Source organism: Dryobates pubescens, chromosome 20, assembly GCF_014839835.1.
Source record: "Dryobates pubescens isolate bDryPub1 chromosome 20, bDryPub1.pri, whole genome shotgun sequence".
NCBI classification, from domain to species: domain Eukaryota; kingdom Metazoa; phylum Chordata; class Aves; order Piciformes; family Picidae; genus Dryobates; species Dryobates pubescens.
Genome location: NC_071631.1, coordinates 16,581,239 through 16,598,286, shown reverse-complemented (window position 1 = coordinate 16,598,286; position 17,048 = coordinate 16,581,239). Strand labels below are relative to the sequence as shown.

At 51.8% G+C, this 17,048-nt stretch overlaps 1 protein-coding gene across 4 annotated transcripts in view; it reads right to left on the bottom strand.

Annotated features, from left to right (window-relative positions):
* Window positions 1–3,909: 3,909 nt before the first annotated feature.
* The window catches only part of MXRA7 (matrix remodeling associated 7), a 31,698-nt gene continuing 18,559 nt past the window's right edge, over window positions 3,910–17,048 (bottom strand). For 2 of the 4 annotated variants that reach the window (XM_054170357.1, XM_054170358.1), the window contains one exon: window positions 8,821–10,173. In XM_054170357.1, the coding sequence (XP_054026332.1) occupies window positions 10,134–10,173 (40 nt within the window). In that variant the 3' untranslated portion in view covers window positions 8,821–10,133. Of the gene's footprint in view, window positions 5,348–8,820; window positions 10,174–17,048 lie in introns of those variants that run through there. The other 2 variants (XM_009898033.2, XM_054170356.1) reach the window with 2 other exon arrangements.

Below are 17,048 nucleotides of genomic sequence, written 5' to 3'. Positions count from 1 at the left end.
AGGGGTTTATGGAGCTACAGCTCTCTGACCTTTACAGTCCTTGTATGAAAATGTGACTCACCAACACAAGTGGGGTGGTAACAAAGATGAAGCTTAAAACAGGAGCTGCTTTATGCTTCGCATTCGCTGCTTGCTGACTGCACCAACCCCCTGCAGCCAGCAGCCACTGCAAGTTCCAGAACTGATCATTTCACTCCCCAGAGGAAATTACATTCCTAACCATGGATTGGTTATCTACAACATGATGCTTGAACTTTGCTCCCACCACTCCTTAGGGGAATAAGCCCAGCCTGTCATAAATTCAGGGACTGTGGATTGAATTCCCTGCCAAATGCATGCAGCCTGCTCGCAGCAATTAAGAGACACAAGGGACTGGGGAGTGGTGGGAAGGAGTGGAATTATTTAGTGCTGTGCTAACTCCAAAGCTGGCCTGGAAACTCCCACTTGTCCTCCTCTGGTGGATATTAATGAGGCCTTTTGCCTTTGATTCATTCTGAGCAATGCCCCTGAGGAATTCATGCAAAACAGTTGCAGGTAGTTGCAGATGCAAATAGTTTGCAGAAGATGCCACAACTCCCCTCAGCAGCACAGAGGGCAAAGCACCATGGAAAATGACCCTGTAGATGCAACAAGCAAATGCTCTGCAGTGGGTATATGGGGCCACAATCATTTTCACCTCCTTCCAAGGAAAGGACAGTGCAAATCCACCCCTTCATGCTGGAATGCATTTACCAGGTTCACTGGCACAATCCCTCTTGCTGCTGGCCTTCACTTTGCTGCACTGCTAATGCACTGGAGATAAACTTTGCTAATTCCAGAGGTAATCTATGGAAAAAAAGCTCGTTTAAATTATCTGTAAATAAAGCTTCCAACTTGTGATCCCTATCAAAGCTACCTACAGAGCCAAAGCAGGGGAATTCTGCCCACTTTCTCTTTCTCCTGTCTTCACCTCCCCAACCAAATAATTTCAGATTTGCTTGGTGCCCAAAGACTGCCTGAGCTTCAATGAGAAAGACATCCAAGAACACTGAGGATCCAGAACAAAATGCTCATGGATCTATCCAAGATTTGATCAGGACAACACAATCTACTCCTTATCTGCAGTCCTAACACCCCAACCATGCTCAGTGGGATGTCAGGAACAAGCATGAGTAAGACCATCAGGGCAAAAATCTGGCTACAACATATCTTGGCAAAGATCTAGGATCACAGAATGACAGAATGGCTGAGGCTGGAAAGGACCTTAGAGATCAGCTACTCCAGCCCCACCACCATGGGCAGGGACACCTCTCATTAGACCTGTTTGTGCAAGGCCTCATCCAACCTGGCCCTGAGCACCCCTAGGGAGGAGGTATCCATAACCTACCTCAGCAACCTGTTCCCGTGTCTCACAACCCTCATACTGAAAAGCCTCTTCCTAACATCCAGTCTAAACCTACTCTCCCTCAGCTTCAAACCATTCCCTCTTGTCCCACTGCTAGGCACCCTTACAAGAAGTCCCTCTCCAGTCTTCCTGTAGGATCCCTTTAGGTATTGGAACGGCAGCTATAAGGCTCCCCCTAGAGTCTTCTCTAGGCTCACTCACCCTATCCTCATAGCAGAGGTGCTCCAGCCCTTGGATCACCTTTGTGGCCCTCCTCTGGACTCACTCCAGCAGCTCCGTCCCTGTTATGAAGGATGAACCACTCTTGCCAAGCATGCCAGTGAGGACAGCAGCACACACTTCGTAACGCTTTGGGTACAGGAACAGAAGATCCATTTCCTAAGGGGCCAGCCCAGGCAGATCCCAAGCCCATCACTAAACATGGATTTACTAAAAAAACAGCTAAACCCACAGTCACCTTACTTCACAGCTCCCCTGCTCTCACAAACCCACCGAAACGAATGTCCCGACGACTTCAGTGGACTCTGTGTCAGGCTAAAGACCCGCAGAGAACTATCGGTGCATACAAGGGTTAATTTCTGATGCCTCAGAGAGCTGGAGCCCGGCCCGCTGCCTGTCGGAGGGCTGGCAGGTGAGGTCTGCCCCCGCTGCCTCAGCCCCCTCACAGGGACCGCAACGGCTGCTTCCGAGCGGCCAGGAGCGCTGCCGCACACCCGCTGCCCAGACATTGCCAGGAGGCTGCCGAGGGCCTCCCGGCCGCTGTGCCCCAGCCGAGCGCAGCCCCCACGCCGCCATGTCACTGTGAGGCCCCGCGCGGGGTGACGTCATGGCGTAGCGTCTCGGCAGCGTAGCTGTCAGCCCCTCCCCTGACACGGCGTCTTCCTACGGGGGCCGGCCAGGGACAATTCAGTCCCGCTCAGGGTTGCCGTACGGGTGCCAAATGGGGACACGTATGTCCAATGGCAACCGGCCCTGGGCTGCTGGCCGTAGTGGCGGCCACCCGCGCGCCGGGCCCTGGCCGTGCTCCGCCGCTTCCCGCGGGTAGCACTGGAACTGGTGCTCACGGGAGACCAGGCCTCCGTGGTATGAAAAGCCGTGAGAGCTTCCTCAGCGCCAGGACAGGTTCGGGATCCTCCCGCTCATGCCTGCAGTCCCAGAGCTTGTCGTGGGGAGAGGGGTTTCCCCCAGTGGCCCCCACACTGACCCCCGCTCTCCTGCTTCCCAGGTGCGTTCCTGCGGCTGTGCCCCGCGGCCCTGCATGAGGCCGAGGAAACGCAGCCAGTGTTATTGAAAGGGCAATACCCAGAAGGGGAGATGCAGCCACAGCAACTGGCAGCATTTCCTGTATAAATATTGATGAGTGCAGAGGGAAAAGGAAATGAGAAGCTGGCCGCTTGAGTCGGCTGCAGCTCCCTCCCCGCCGCCATCCACAGACTCACACAGACGTGTCCAGTGGGCTCCTCTTTATTACAGCCTGGTAGCTACGCACAGGGAGGATGCACCAACCACACCGCATGGGGCTTACATCCGAACATCTCAGCCTTGTAATTACACACAGAGAGAATGCACCAACTGTACCCCATGGGGCTTACATCCAAACATCTCAGCCTGGTAACTACACACAGGGAGAATGCACCAACTGTACCCCATGGGGCTTACATCCAAACATCTCAGCCTGGTAACTACACACAGGGAGAATGCACCAACTGTACCCCATGGGGCTTACATCCAAACATCTCAGCCTGGTAACTACACACAGAGAGAATGCACCAACTGTACCCCATGGGGCTTACATCCAAACATCTCAGCCTGGTAACTACACACAGGGAGAATGCACCAACTGTACCCCATGGGGCTTGCATCCAAACATCTCAGCCTGGTAACTACACACAGGGAGAATGCACCAACTGTACCCCATGGGCTTTACATCCAAACATCTCTTTATTTCGTGTCTTGGGAAGTGGGTTTTCTACTGAGCTTCATCTGACAGGTCTTTCACCACTCTGTTCTCATCACCAGCATCTTAACACTTTGGTGACACTGCTCAGAGTTGGTATGAGCAGGACAGGTTTGGTGCCAGCTGCTCTGCCTCATTCAGTGTTGGCATTGCTGGCATCACGTGGAGATGAGGAGTTGGAGGAAATTCCCTCCCCCCTCCCAGCCTGAAATGTTCCTTATTTGGGGAAGGCCCAAATGGAAAAGAAGAGATATAAAAAATATTTTGGAAAGAAACTGTAAATTCTGCAAGGCAAAGACTCAAAATCAACTCAACCTTAGCTCTCCTGTGCTTGCTTTCAGGAAGAGCTTTGGGAAAGATCCTGCTTTGGGTTTTGAGCTAGGGAGAAATTCCACGCACAGATTTTCTACATTTCTCTCTCTTTGCACAGCTTGACAAAGGAAATTGTGGCTTAGGGATGTGGGAAGCATGATGTTTTGATATCATGGGAGTCCTTATGCCACTTAATCCCTTTATGTTGAATAAGAAGAGGTAATTTTCACACAGGTTGGACTTGGTGATCTTAAAGAGCTCTTCCAACCAAAATGATTGTATGAGTCTAAGTGAAAACAGTTAGGAGATAAAATTATTCTTAAGAGCCAAATAGTATGGGGTTACAGAATGTATTGTAGTAGGAAACAGTGACCAGATAGTGAGATGTTTGGCTTCCCAGACTTGAAAGGATTGCACAAAACAAAGCAAACCTAATCTTTAGGTTTAAGCAAACCTAAGATCATTCCCTAAAACTGGGTCAGAAAGTATTGCCTCTCTTTGTCAGCAGTTACTAAAACTGAGAAAATCCTTCCTGCTCATAAAGTATTTAACAGGATTTCACAGGAGAGGGAAGTACACCAGAAGATATTCACTTTTAACTGGGAATGCTCATTGATCTGCTCTTATCCAAGGATGCTTCAAGACCGTTCCAAGTGCTTGATAAATTCACAGGAGCTTTCCTCAGTGTGTAGTTTCCCACATCACTTTTGTATTAGAGCAGGATCTGAGCTGGGCACAATCATCCCTGTGAAAAATCCAGCTTAAAAACCCCTTCTTTCCTACTGTTACCAGTGTCAAGAGGTGAAGAGATGTTTCTCTTTCCAGGCTGGTGTTAGCTGCTGTCTTCTCGGGTGTGAAGATGAGCTCAGCGAGGTCAGCTGGAACCAGCTCGGGTTTCTTTCAAAGAGTCAGCATGAAGGAGGATGGAGCTTTCCTTCCAAGGAGATGAGAATGGCATGGTGAGGAGCATTAATGCCTTGCCTTTGGCTATTTGTTTTCTATCTGTAGGTTCAGAATTCTCTCTGCCAGGAGAGAGATTGTGCAGTCTCCATCCTTGGAGGCTTTCAAGACCCAACAGGGTAAAGCTCTGAGTAACCTGGCTTGGACTCACCACTGATGCTGCTTTGAGCAGGAGGTTGAGCTTACAGACCTCCTTAGATCCCTTCCAACCCATGTTACTCTATGATCCTATGATTTACATTCATTTTACATCTATCATCTTTGGTTTCCTTTAGATGTCAAACTACTAAAGACTAGGTTTAAAAGTTCATGTTTACAAAGCATGGCCAGGAAAAAAGTTGTGAGTTGAACTGCTTTGTGTAACTGAGACCTGGGACCCAGCCAGAAAGAGGTAAAAAAACCCAACTCTGTAGGAGATGAAAATATCATGATAGCTCTTCAAGGTAAAACAACAAAAGAAAGGTGAAAACAAGTGTTTTGAAATATCTCAGGCCTATAGTTTCCTGCAAAACAAACTGGAACTGCAACACAGCTACTGAAACATGTTTATAGCACTACAGCCTCCAGTGTCCTGCATAAGAAGGGCCAAGATGGCTTGGGCACAGCACTGGCTGCATGGTCAGATATCATACAGTCTGAGCTGCTCCTTCATGTCTCCTTCAGACATCTCTCCAAATGTGTCACTTTTTTCCTTCATGAGCCTGAAGATGGCAGCCAGCTGCTCTCTCTGAACCCTGTCAAGAAGAAAAGGAGAAGTAGGAATAGCCAGTCCCCAGAAGGCACATTGAGCAAGAACACCATGGTCAAATGAAACATGAAGCCAAATGGAGGTCATTTTACAACCCTTACTGGCTGCAGGAAATCTGCCCATGTGAGATAAGAGAGAGATAGCCTCTGGTTCTTCCTCCACCTTCCCATCTATCCAATCATCCTGCACAACTCTGTGCAGTTCTTTAAGTGTGGAGATAAACCAGACAGCTTTAACACTAGCTTTGGAGCTCCTTGGGGCTTATCTATGCTCCAAGTCTCAAAGATAACTTGAGGTGTGGAATTTCACGAGACCAGCACATCCCAGTTTAGCAGACTCCCATCATCAAACTGGATTAATCTTCATCAGCAAGCAGTGTCCTTTCATTCTGGAGATACAGGTTAGAGACCAGACTACTTCCTAGTGTGGACATGGCTTTGATCAGCCACTGGAGCCTAAGATCACAGGCAGAAATTTGCTCTGATTCAAGAGTTCATCTGCCACAGATAGACTCATGTAGCCAGGCCAGCAACAAGATGATGTCTGTGTGGGCAGAGCTTGACCAGGGGACCACCTAGCTCAGATTTCCATCCCTAGAAAGCTCCCCAGTAAATGATTAACTCCCTTCTCCCCATCACAGATGATACCCTGTTTTTTTCCCTACCCTGAAGCAGTTCACCATTGTATGTCCTGCATGCAGCACAAAGACTGACATCTGTCACAGGGCTTGATTTGAGGAAGCTTTATGGGAGGGCTTATGTTGGTCATCCAGCTAGGGAGCATCACTCAGACACAGAAATGTGGGCAGCACAGGAGGGTCAGTTGTTTGCAGGTAGCTCATGAACTGATGCAGCTTTCTCATTTTTCAGGGCAAAACAAATGTGCAGCTTGGCCCTAGTCGGGGGTGGCCATGGGCTGCTACATTCCCATTGCCAGATCCCTTACCTGACTGAGCTCAGACTGCAGTATGGCCTAGCACACCTCATGCCCAACTCTCCTGTGTGAGATTAGAAGGACTAATGAGGGTGTGGTGCTTTATGGCTGTAACAAGGGAGGAGCAGTTTCCAGTACTTCAAGGCTCACTTGGCCCCTACTTGACTGTGGGGCCAGAATTCCTGGAATGACAGAACAGAAGTCAGCCATAGCTCAGCAGCTCAGAGCACAGGTCTGCTGCAGTCCCAGCTCCTCCTGCTAGTTTAGCATCTTTACACCTCTCCTGGGCTAGAAAGACACTGACTTTTACTTCCTCATGCTCACCCTGTCAAGAGTCCTCTGTCCTTGCCACAGCTTTCCACACAGGACTTTAATCCACTGTAATTGATCCATTTAAATGCAGGCCATCAGTTACCCTGGGGTATGCTTCCTGCTCTTCCTGTGTGGACAAGCCCTTGGCTGTTCCAGCAACAGGAGGGCTGGAAATACTCATTGCCAGGCAAAACCAGGGCACAGTCTTTGCTTGGAAAGAAGAGAGGACAGCATCAACACATCAGAAGCAGCACCACCACAGACAAGATCAGTGGAAGGAGACAGGAACAAGGGGGAGGAACCTTCGCATGTGGAGCTCCTGCCGGAGAGTTCTGCGTTTTCCCTTTTCCTGGACTAAGCCCCAGGAGAAGCAGGAACAGCAGGCTGTCCTCTCATCACCACTGCAGCAGGCAGGGCAGGAAAAAGCCCCAAGCAGATCCTGGCAAAAGCAAGCTCATTTGCCAGTTCTTTCCTATTGCAATTAAAAGGCAGTTGTCCTAAGGCCAGACATACCCTGATAATGAGGTGGGATCTTTCGGTTACAAAAGCTGTGGCCACAGGCTGTCAAACACCAGGGTTTGTCTGGCTCTTCTGTACTTTGTGTGTGTGTGTGCATGCCACTGCCCTTTCCAGACAAGAGGAGGGGAAGCATGGTCCTCGGTGATCAATATTTCATTTCAGATCACCGCTGGGCACCCGTGGGCACATTTCCAGGCTGCTCTGGAGAAATTCAATACACAGCTTTGCCTGCAATGCCTGCCAGCTGGGAGTGCTCCATGCAGGTCTGCATCCCTTGCTCATTATTTCACAGACATTAACGCTGCTGAAACCTCCCCAAAGGCCCCTTCCCTTGCCTCCAAAGCCCCAAAATCAAGATCACAGGCGATGTTCACCCCGGTGTTCTTAGCACGACATCAATGCATTTTGGCTTCCCCCTCCCCTCAGCTTTAAAAATCCTGACTCTGCATTTGGGGGAAACAAAACAAAACCAGAAAGGAAAAAAAAGCTGTTCCTGCTGTTCCTGCTCTGTGCTGCATAATCTACAACAACAAAGGGAGAGCAAAACAAAGATAAAGAGAGAGAAACGAGCCTGGGAAGGAAGAGCAGGGAATCAAAACCATGACACTGATAGAAAGAAGCAGCTTCTCCTATCAAAGGTGACCTTGCAAAGCCACTTGTTAGTGCTCCAGCTTGGTTTGGTGGTGGTTTTTTTGCTTACTCATTTCAGCCCAAACCCACTCCATTCACAATCATTCTCCCCTCCCCCAAGTGCAGTCCTCAAAGCCATTTGGATTCAGGAGGGCAAACAGGATTTTACTCATTGCTGAACAAAATAGATTAATTAAGGCTTTTCAAAGCAGCCTAATTCTTCTTGATAGGCAATTGAATTTGCACACTTAACTCCCTTAGGCCCTTGTAAGACATTTACAATCAAGTGGAGGTTTGGGGCAGCAAAGCATAGGTGTGTGAGAGCAGATCTCTGGCTCAGGAGCTCCTAGACATCCAGGTTCCCAAACCCTGAGAAGAGCTCTGCATCGGGAGTGTTCCTAACTGCTCTGCAGCCGAGCATGACCAGGAGCCTGCTGCATTGCTCCAGCACAAATACAGGGGGGGAAAAAAACAACCCTGACTTTCATCAGTGTTCTGACTCTGTCGTGAAGGAAGCCAGTGGAATCATTTAGAGGGGGAAAGGCACCTCTCACCTAAACCCCAGAGCTTTCAACACACACCCCTTGAGAAAGCAGCTGGAGGCAGGGACCACGAGCCGCAGACCACATAAACTATTCAAAGGTTTATTGGACCAAACAAAGGCAATTTTTGTTTTTTACAGATTCAAGCCACTAGAGTTACAGTCCTCTGCAGAAGAGCCACCATCAGGTACAAACCAAAACAAACAGAACAAACAAAAGTAACAAAACAAAACCACCCCCCCCCGCCAAGACCCAGCCAGCCTTTTGAGTTGAAGAAAGAGTTTGACTCGCTGCCGCTAAGCAGAAAAATCTGGACTCAACTACAGGCTTTGCTCGATGCACACATTGCCAGGTAACTTAAACACAACATGTATAAGGCATTCTTTGCATAGTTGGGTGCTTGGGACACAGTCAGCCAGCCAGCACCAAGGGCAGACAGTGGCTGTACCGGGGTGGGGGGATGTTGAAGCAGAGGGTTCGGAGGTGCCCGAATCCGCTCGAGGTACCGCTGCGCTCTCGCGGCTGTCGGCCGGGAAGGGGCAGCCCCCAGCCTCTTCTAAAGCTGAAGCCTCCTGCTGTTCTTTAAGTGAGCCCTTTGATGAAGAGTTTGCCAACCCCAGGCGCTGGAAGGGACACCTGTGTGCAAGGTTTCAAGTATTGTCTGCATAGCCATTAGAAAGGGGAAACCAAAAGCAGCCTGTTGGGGGTTTCTGATATGTTTGCAGCGTTAGCTGAGAGGCAGCTGTCCGGCAGTGACAGAGGAACTTTGAAGGACACATCCTCACCCAGCCTGGTGTTTCTACAGCGTTGCCAGAGGACTTGGACCCTCTTCTCACTCTCAGAGACTGGCTGGGTTTGATGTGACACCTGCTGTGTCTGAAGCAGGGATACACACCCAGCCGAATTCATCTGGATGTGAGAGATGAGGAAGCAACGCTGAGCTCTGGCTCCGGTGGACAAGCCACAGGGTAGCAAGAGAAGAGGGCACTGGAACAGCAAGCAGGCAGAGGAATGGGGAGGTGGTCTCCTCCAGGGCCCCACCTTTCTCATCCTGAGCCAGAAGGAACCCCTAATGCTCTAGCTGTCTCCTTGGGTCTCTCCTCTTGGGAACAGGAGTAGGGAATAGTGAGAATCCAGATATTAACAGCAGCCAAAGTGTGGTCTCCTAAGCCTCCAGCACCAGAAGCAAAACAGTTAACTTATCAATCTTCATCACTTCCCAAGCCTTCTCTCTACCTGCAGAATCAGCTCTCTGCTAAAATAACTACAGAAGCAGTATCTGAGTCAGTCCATCTGCCATCCCTCACTTGGACCCCACTTTGTCCCTCCACCCCTCAGAATAAAGCAGCATTGTACAACATTTGAGATCACAGGCAGCTCCCACCCCCAACAGTGAAGAGGAGTTTGGCCCCAGGGAGAACTAACTTGCTAGTCTGGTATAAGGTCCAGGCTGGTCTGGGAGAAGATCTGTTGTTGGCCCACCCCAAGGAAGGAACAAGCCAGGTTTCATGGCAAACCTAATGCATGGTAATGAACGCAACTAACAGACTGGCTGTGCACTGTTAGTGTCCAGTTTGGGTTCTGTTTAGGGGAGAGGGAGGAAGGTTCATCCCAGCCCCCCCCAAACACAACTCAAGTCCCTGCTTGGGCCCAGCCCCAGCCCATGGAACCACACAACAGGTTCTCCTCAAACTTGACACCACGGGAGGTTTTGAAGAACTCAACTTCAGACCAAGAGGGGATCCCAAGTTTTGAGGGTTTATGGATTTCTCTTATGGGTGTGTTTGGTTGGTTTTGGTATTTCTCTCAAGCCTTTAAGGATGCCAAGGGATGCCTTTAGGAGGAGGCTAGGGACAACTTCATATAGTCTTCAGTTCTGCAAAGAGAAACAGGGAGAGAAGAGAAATCATTTCAGTCCTTTCACCCCTCAAGATGGCTCGTTATTACTCACATAAACCAGAAGGGGGAAAACTCAGTGTGTGTGGTGGGGGGAAGACAAGACAGCTTCCCACCTCGGGGCAGAGCAAGTCTGTTGGCAAACCTCAGGCCTCTAAGGAGGAGACACTTTGCTTCATCAACTGCAGCAGGATAGTACCCCATCAGAAGTGTAAAGCCTCTCATCCTGCACCAATCTGCTACAACCCTCCTGACCTACTGGTGAGAGCTGGAGAAGCCCAACTAATTGGAAGCCTCAGCTGCCCTGTGCAGAGCCTCCCTGGGCTGTTGGCACCCTTCTCCAGCCCAGATTCCTCTTCCCAGCTGCACACTGAAGAGCTGGGAAAGAGTACTGGTTTCACAGGGCAGTGTGCCTGAACAGGTCAGCCTTTCTCAGTCCTCCTACAGTGAAGAGGCAAAACCCCCCAGACTCTCTGCAGATCACAAGGCTTCCTTTTGATGGGAAGCTCTCCCAGTGTCCTAGGAAAGGAGGGTGAGATGATTAGCTATGTTTTATGGATATCTAAGCACTCCCTGAGGTCTTGCAGCATGTTGTGAGCGGCGCCAGGGCTAAGAGATGTGGCCCCTTGTTCTCAGCTTGGACCTTTGAGACACTGTGGCCTCGCTGCCCCAGCACCTCTCATGGCCCAACCATCCACATAGGAGCCAGGTGACAGCAGGTTGGGCAGCTGCCCACGGACACAGAGGCCTGCATGAGGCAGAAGGAAGCTACAACACACAATGCTTGGGCACTCACAAACACGGCCAGGCGCACCCCAGCCCGATTCCTCCTGACCTCAGTCGGGTCACTGTCCCTAACACCTGAACCCTGTTTGAAAGTCCCCCTGCTCCTGCCAACCACAGCATGAAGGCAAGTTACAGCCTCATTGCTGCCTCCCTTGCCCACCTCCAGCAGCCTCACAAGTGCTGCCAACCACCAGGATCCTGGATGGGAGATGCAGGAGAAGCTTCCCATGGGAGGGGGGTTACACAGGCAGCGCTGTGGAAGCTCCGTGGCCTGCCCCTTAGGACGAAGACAGGGAACTGTACAGGGTGGATCATGGCACTGTGGGCCCCATCACCCTGTCAAGTCACACAAGCAGAATCACATTTCGTGCCTGAGGGCACAGGCTTGCTGCCACAGAGGCCCAGAAGGAGAGGTCCCCTCCAGCATGACGCAGTAGGAGCAAGGAAAGATGTGAGGGAGGGTGGACGAGGCTCAGTTCCAGCCTGAGGCCCTTCACAGGGATACTCACCTCCAGGACAGGGCCAGGCTGACAGCTGGGGTGAGAAGATCTTAAACCAAGCATGAACTTAATGGAGGATGTTCGTCAGAGCCATAAATTCCCCATCTGCACAACAGAAAAACCCCTTTCTGCTCCTGGAGCAAGCTGTGAAGGGGATTAGACTAAAGAGCATGAAGCAGTCTATCACTGGGGATATCAAGGCCATAAAACCCTCCAGGCTGAGAAGCTCTGGCATTGCTGCTGAAAGACTTAATTAGCTTGGGATGGAGGCTGAGAGCATTGAGCCACTGCTTATCCTTGGTTCTTCCCTCCTTCCCATTCACCCTGGATGACAAAGTCGACCTGATCACTGTGGCTTCACCCAGCAGCACATCAACCAATCCAGGCTAGGGTCTTTTGCTGAGAGTTTGGATCCTTTCTTCAGGTATAGACTGTCCAAGTCTCTCTGCTCTGGGCCAAGCTGAGGGCCAGGTGGGTGAACAGTATGATCTGTGAGCTGGGCATGGCTCTGGGCAAAGAACAGCTGGAGGAGAAGGAGCTCAGACAAGAGCAGATCCTGGATTACGAGGGAGGCTCAGTGCTGAAGATCTCAAAAGATCATGCTTTGCCTTGAAGCATGGAAAGGGGGAGGGAGGTCCTTCTGGCAGCCTCAGAAGCCTTCACCTCACTCCAACTCAGCCTTGGAGTTGGCACAAAACTTCTTGCCTTTGGGAGCAAGAGCAGCATCCCAGCACTGCCCAGTGGAGTGGGCTGGTGGCATTCCACATGCATTTATCTCTTGGGTAAGATCTGCAGCAGGCCTGGAAATCCTGTAGCCCATCCATACACTTACAGCTTTCCAAAGGAGCCCTGACCCACTCTAAGGAGGTTCCAGAGCATCTTTCTCCTGGTAATTGCTTGAGCCCTTTTCAGGACCAGTTGCACTCAGCTGATTTTCAGAAGCATGGAGCATTCCCAGCTCCTTCCCTTGGCAGAGGCAGAAGGAGTTCAGCTTGGCACCTCTGGTCTGAAATCCTGGCAAGGAGAGCAGGTAGCAGTCTGGCTCCAGACTCTTCTTACCCAATGCAGACAGGCCAGGATTGACCCTTGAGGATCAAGAGCAATGAAGGAAGGCCCTGGATGCTGGGCAGCCCTGGCAGTGGGTGGTCATGCTCTCCCCAGGCAGTTGCCTCCCACCTCCCTGCTGGGGATGGTTCTATCACCACTGCTTCCCACTGCTTTACCATGCAGACAGCTACCAGCTCATTTCTGGGAGTGACCACGAGCCAGTCTTGTCCAAGACTGGGGTAAGGCAGGAAGAATATGAGGAATGCTGAATCTAAGCTTTCCTGGCAGTCCCAAAGGCATGGGCCAGTTGCTTCCACCAACAGATAAACCACAGAGAAGACTTAAATGCAGAACAGGGGCAGAGAGCCAGTGCTTAAAGAGCAGAGCAGAAGGGTGAGAGGTACCAAAGGCAGCTTCTAGCAACACAAATCTGAAGCTCTTCTGGTGGGACAGAGAAGTTGAAAGGTGTACTCAGCCTCAGGGAGTACCTCCTGCTCCTCAGGAACACCAGGAGAGCAGTCAAGGCTGCTGGAACCTGCATGGCCAGGGAGCACAAGTCCCATTGCCTTTAGGATGGGGCCTGGTGAGAAGCCACTGAGGCTGGGGACTGTGTCACCCCAGAGCGGGCATTGCCCACCGTGGTTTCCAGCCTCTCATATATCCCAGCCACAGCCAGGAAGGTGGTTCCAGCTCCCAGCTAGCTCAGCTGAGAGGCCACCATGACCTCCTTCAGGGCTATGTTCATGCCCTTGTAACACTCTTGCCCTCCCCAGCCCCACGCTGCAGCAGTGGGGGAAGCCATGGATGTTCCAGCCTGCTTTCCCCTCCGGCACTCAGCTTGAGTGCTCCAGCTCCCTGGCTACCAGCTTGTACCCAGCCTAGTGTGATGCTCCAGCTCCCTGCAGCCCTTGTGTCCCCCAGCCACAGAGGAGCTGCAGGAGAGGCAGAGCCAGGCACCCAGAGGGTTTGCAGATAGAGAGCAGCGAGCTGCCCATGCTGCAGGGCATTAAGCAGAAGCAGATGAAGACAAGTGGTGAGTGTTGGGTGAGGGAGACATGGAGAAGCAGCCACAAGCTAGGACAATTCAGGACCTGAGCCAAAATAAAAGACCCAGGAGCTCAAGCAGTGCTGCTGCCTGGTCTGAAATCTCATGCCAGGGTAGGGGCAGAGACTCACACCCTGCAAAGGCTACTGTGGAGTCTGCCAAAGCTTCCTCTGTGGGATAGGAGAGGAGGAGGTGGGAAAGGAGCCCTCCTGGACTCCCTCTGCTCAGGGAGGCATCATGGGGACTCAGATGGGGACTCAATCAGATGCACTATTAATAGGGCCAGAGCTCAAGTTCATAGACCTCTCCTAGGTCAGAGGAGTTTTTCCCTGGGGCTGTGGTGGAGGCAGGGCACAGCACTGTGCCACAGGAGCCTCCCTCCTCATACAAGCAGGGTCTGGCACCTAGGGAGGGAGCAGCAGAGCCGAGGGAGCTCAGTAGGGCCCCCCAGACACACGGTGCCCCTGCCCCACAAGAGGCAGGTGGGAAAGAGTCCTGCCTCATGCTTTGTGGCTGACAGCAGTCAGTGCCATCCCCATGGCTGGTGGCTGCAGTGAAGCAGTGGCCAGGCTGACCTGAAGAGTCCCCATGGCCCTAGGCTTTGCAGCCCCTTGCTGCTCACTCCTCCCTCAGCCCAGGGTGACTATTGTGCTGCAGAAGATGAGAAGCAAACAAACAATAAACCCCCAAAGAAAGCCCAAACTTACCACTTCCCCACAGTCAAAAAGAAGCACCATGCTGGACAGGACAGGGCAGGACAGGACAGGACAGGACAGCAAAGCTGCTGGGTTGGGGGTGAGGGAAAGGGAGGAGAAAGAGGCCCAGCCCCCATGCTACACAGAGGAGGGAGCAAGCAAGCGAGCCAGGGCTGTGTGATGGCAATGCAGGGGGTGGGCAGGGACAGATGCTGATGGAGAGCTCTCCTGAAATGCAGCTTCCTCCAGTCCAGTCCACCCACTTCTTTTTTCTGAGGAGCAGCAGTGGAGATGTTCAAACCAGGTCCAAGTCTATGAGCACAATGATGAAAGCCCTGCAGCTGCTTCCTGCCCTGCATGCTCCACAGCTGTCAGCACGAGCATTGTCTCATTCAAACCCAGACTTCAGCAGGGTCCTCCCTCAAGCCACAGCTGCATCCCCACTTTGTTCCAGAATGTCAGTCAGAGCAGGGAAAGGTCTCTCCTCACTGCCACTCCTTAGAGCCAGTCTGTCCAGGGCACCCTGCCTTGCTGAATCTCCAGGATCCAAGCCCAGCTTTATTCAGTGCCTCGTCACCAAGAGGCACTCTGAACCCAGTTTCCATTGCTAAATTGCCACCAAGAAAAGAACTGAGCATGAGATTTACAGCCATCCAGTTCTCCTGGCAAAATAGTCCAGCTTGCAGTTCAGCCTGGGGCTTAAATCTAGTCTGGATTCAAGCAGTGTCTCCTCAGCCCACCCGTGGCTGGCCCAGGGGATGAGAGGATTGAGAGGCAGGAGAATTTGCTCCTAGAATGGGACAAATGGCTGTTGGAACTGAGCCCATTAGCCAGGGAATCTGGGCAGTCAATCCCAAGCTTCTCCTTAGCCTTACAGAGACTGAGCTGTGCTCTGGGGGATCAGCATGAGTGCACCTGCAAGCTGCAGAGCATGTCTGAACAGTTGGGTGCCATTCACTTGGATGTTCTAGCTGAGGCCCCATGGGGCAGCTTCTGACTCTCCACCCTCACCTCTTCCTAAATGCCAGAAACAAGAGAAAGGACAGAGAGGAGAGACCTTTCCAGGGACTGTCAGATGGGGTCTGCTCTCCTTTCTCCAGCCAACACACCTAGTGAGGAGTGGCAAGTGCAGAGCACAGGGAGCTCAACCCCTTGGCATCACTGAAGCCAGCCAAGACTTGGCTGGGACCTGCTCTGCCTCATGGAAAGAGAGACTCGAGGGAGTCCTCTCCATGATGGTTTTCTCTTCTCCTGTGAGTGGAGCCCAGCTGCAGCTGTCAGTGCTCAACAGAGTCCTGGTCATCCTCCTGCCTAACTCACTAAAAAACCTCACTGCCCTCTTTAACCATCAAGGGAGGCTTGAAGAGCACCTGGCAGAGACCACTTTGATCCATCCATGTAGGATAGGCCCTGAAGGCACACTGGGGAGCCCTTCCTCTTCCTCCCTCATCTGCACAAGGCACCCAGCCAGGTCAGCAACACCTAGCAGCCAGCCCCTGTGGGCTGTGTCTCATGCCTGCACAGCTCAGCCCTGTCTGAACTGGGATGAGATGCACTGCTGAGTCACATCCCTAGGACTTTGCTCTGTGGCAGCTGCAGCTGGCAAGAGGTGGCCAAAAGCCTCAGGTGCAGAAGAGAAGGATTTGGGAGAGACATTGTGCTGGCTTGGGCAAGGGCTGCATCCTTCCCTTGCACCCTTCCCCTTCCTGCCCAGGCTTTTCTTCTCCCCCAGGGGAGCAAATGCTATGTGCTTCTGTTCCAGCAGTACTGGTGACCCACCAGGTGTGATCCAGCACAGCCACCACCTGAGCAGATGCATTTGCCAGCTAGGTTGGCTGTTCTCCTCCCTCCCTGAGCAGTCCCTCTGTTTTTTTAAGACTGATATAACCAGAAGCAGGAAGTTGCATCACTCAGTAAAGGTCACATTCTTTCCCCTTTCAGTCCAGATTTAGCTCCAGTTTGAAGCCACAAGATTCAAATGAATACTTGGCAAGACAAGCACAGCTTCTGGAGTGATGCAGGTTAGAGCAGAAGTGGGGTGGTGGTTAAATAACTCAGTCTGCTGCATGCCTGTCCTCTCCTGCCTGAAGCCCTGGGAGAGGCAGGGGATTCTTTCAATGAATGGCACCTCCAAAAATCAGAGTCCCTGCCCTGACACTCAGATCACTGATCAACACAAGCTGCCCCAAGGGAGCCCTGGGGACCCTTTTGCACTTCTGGGATGTTGCTTACATGGAATCATAGAATGGTCAGGGCTGGAAGGGACCTCAAGGCTCAGCCAGCTCCAACCCCCCTGCCATGGGCTGGGACACCTCACACTACAGCAGGCTGCCCAGAGCCACATCCAGCCTGGCTGCAAACACCTCCAGGCAGGAGGCTTCTAGCACCTCCCTGGGCAACCTGTGCCAGTCTCACCACCCTCAACGGGAACAACTTCTTCCTAACATCCAATCTGAATCTCCCCATTTCTAGTTTTGCTCCCAGTCCTATCCCTCCCTGGCACCTTAAAAGGACCAACTTTCTTGTAGCCCCCTTCAGATCCTGGGAGGCCACAAGAAGGTCTCCAAGCTGCTTCACCTGGGGACCTGCTGCTCCGTTGGGAAACTGGAGGAGTGACAGCCCAAAAGCAAAGGCTAAGCCTGGCTCAGTTTAGGACTAACAACCCCCTCACTCAGCAGCCCTGCTTCTCCAACTCCATCAACATAAGTGGGCATGGGATGCCCCCCTTCAGGCACCCAAGATGGAAGAGCTGAGCATCTGAACCAGGAGTGCCTGCTCCCCT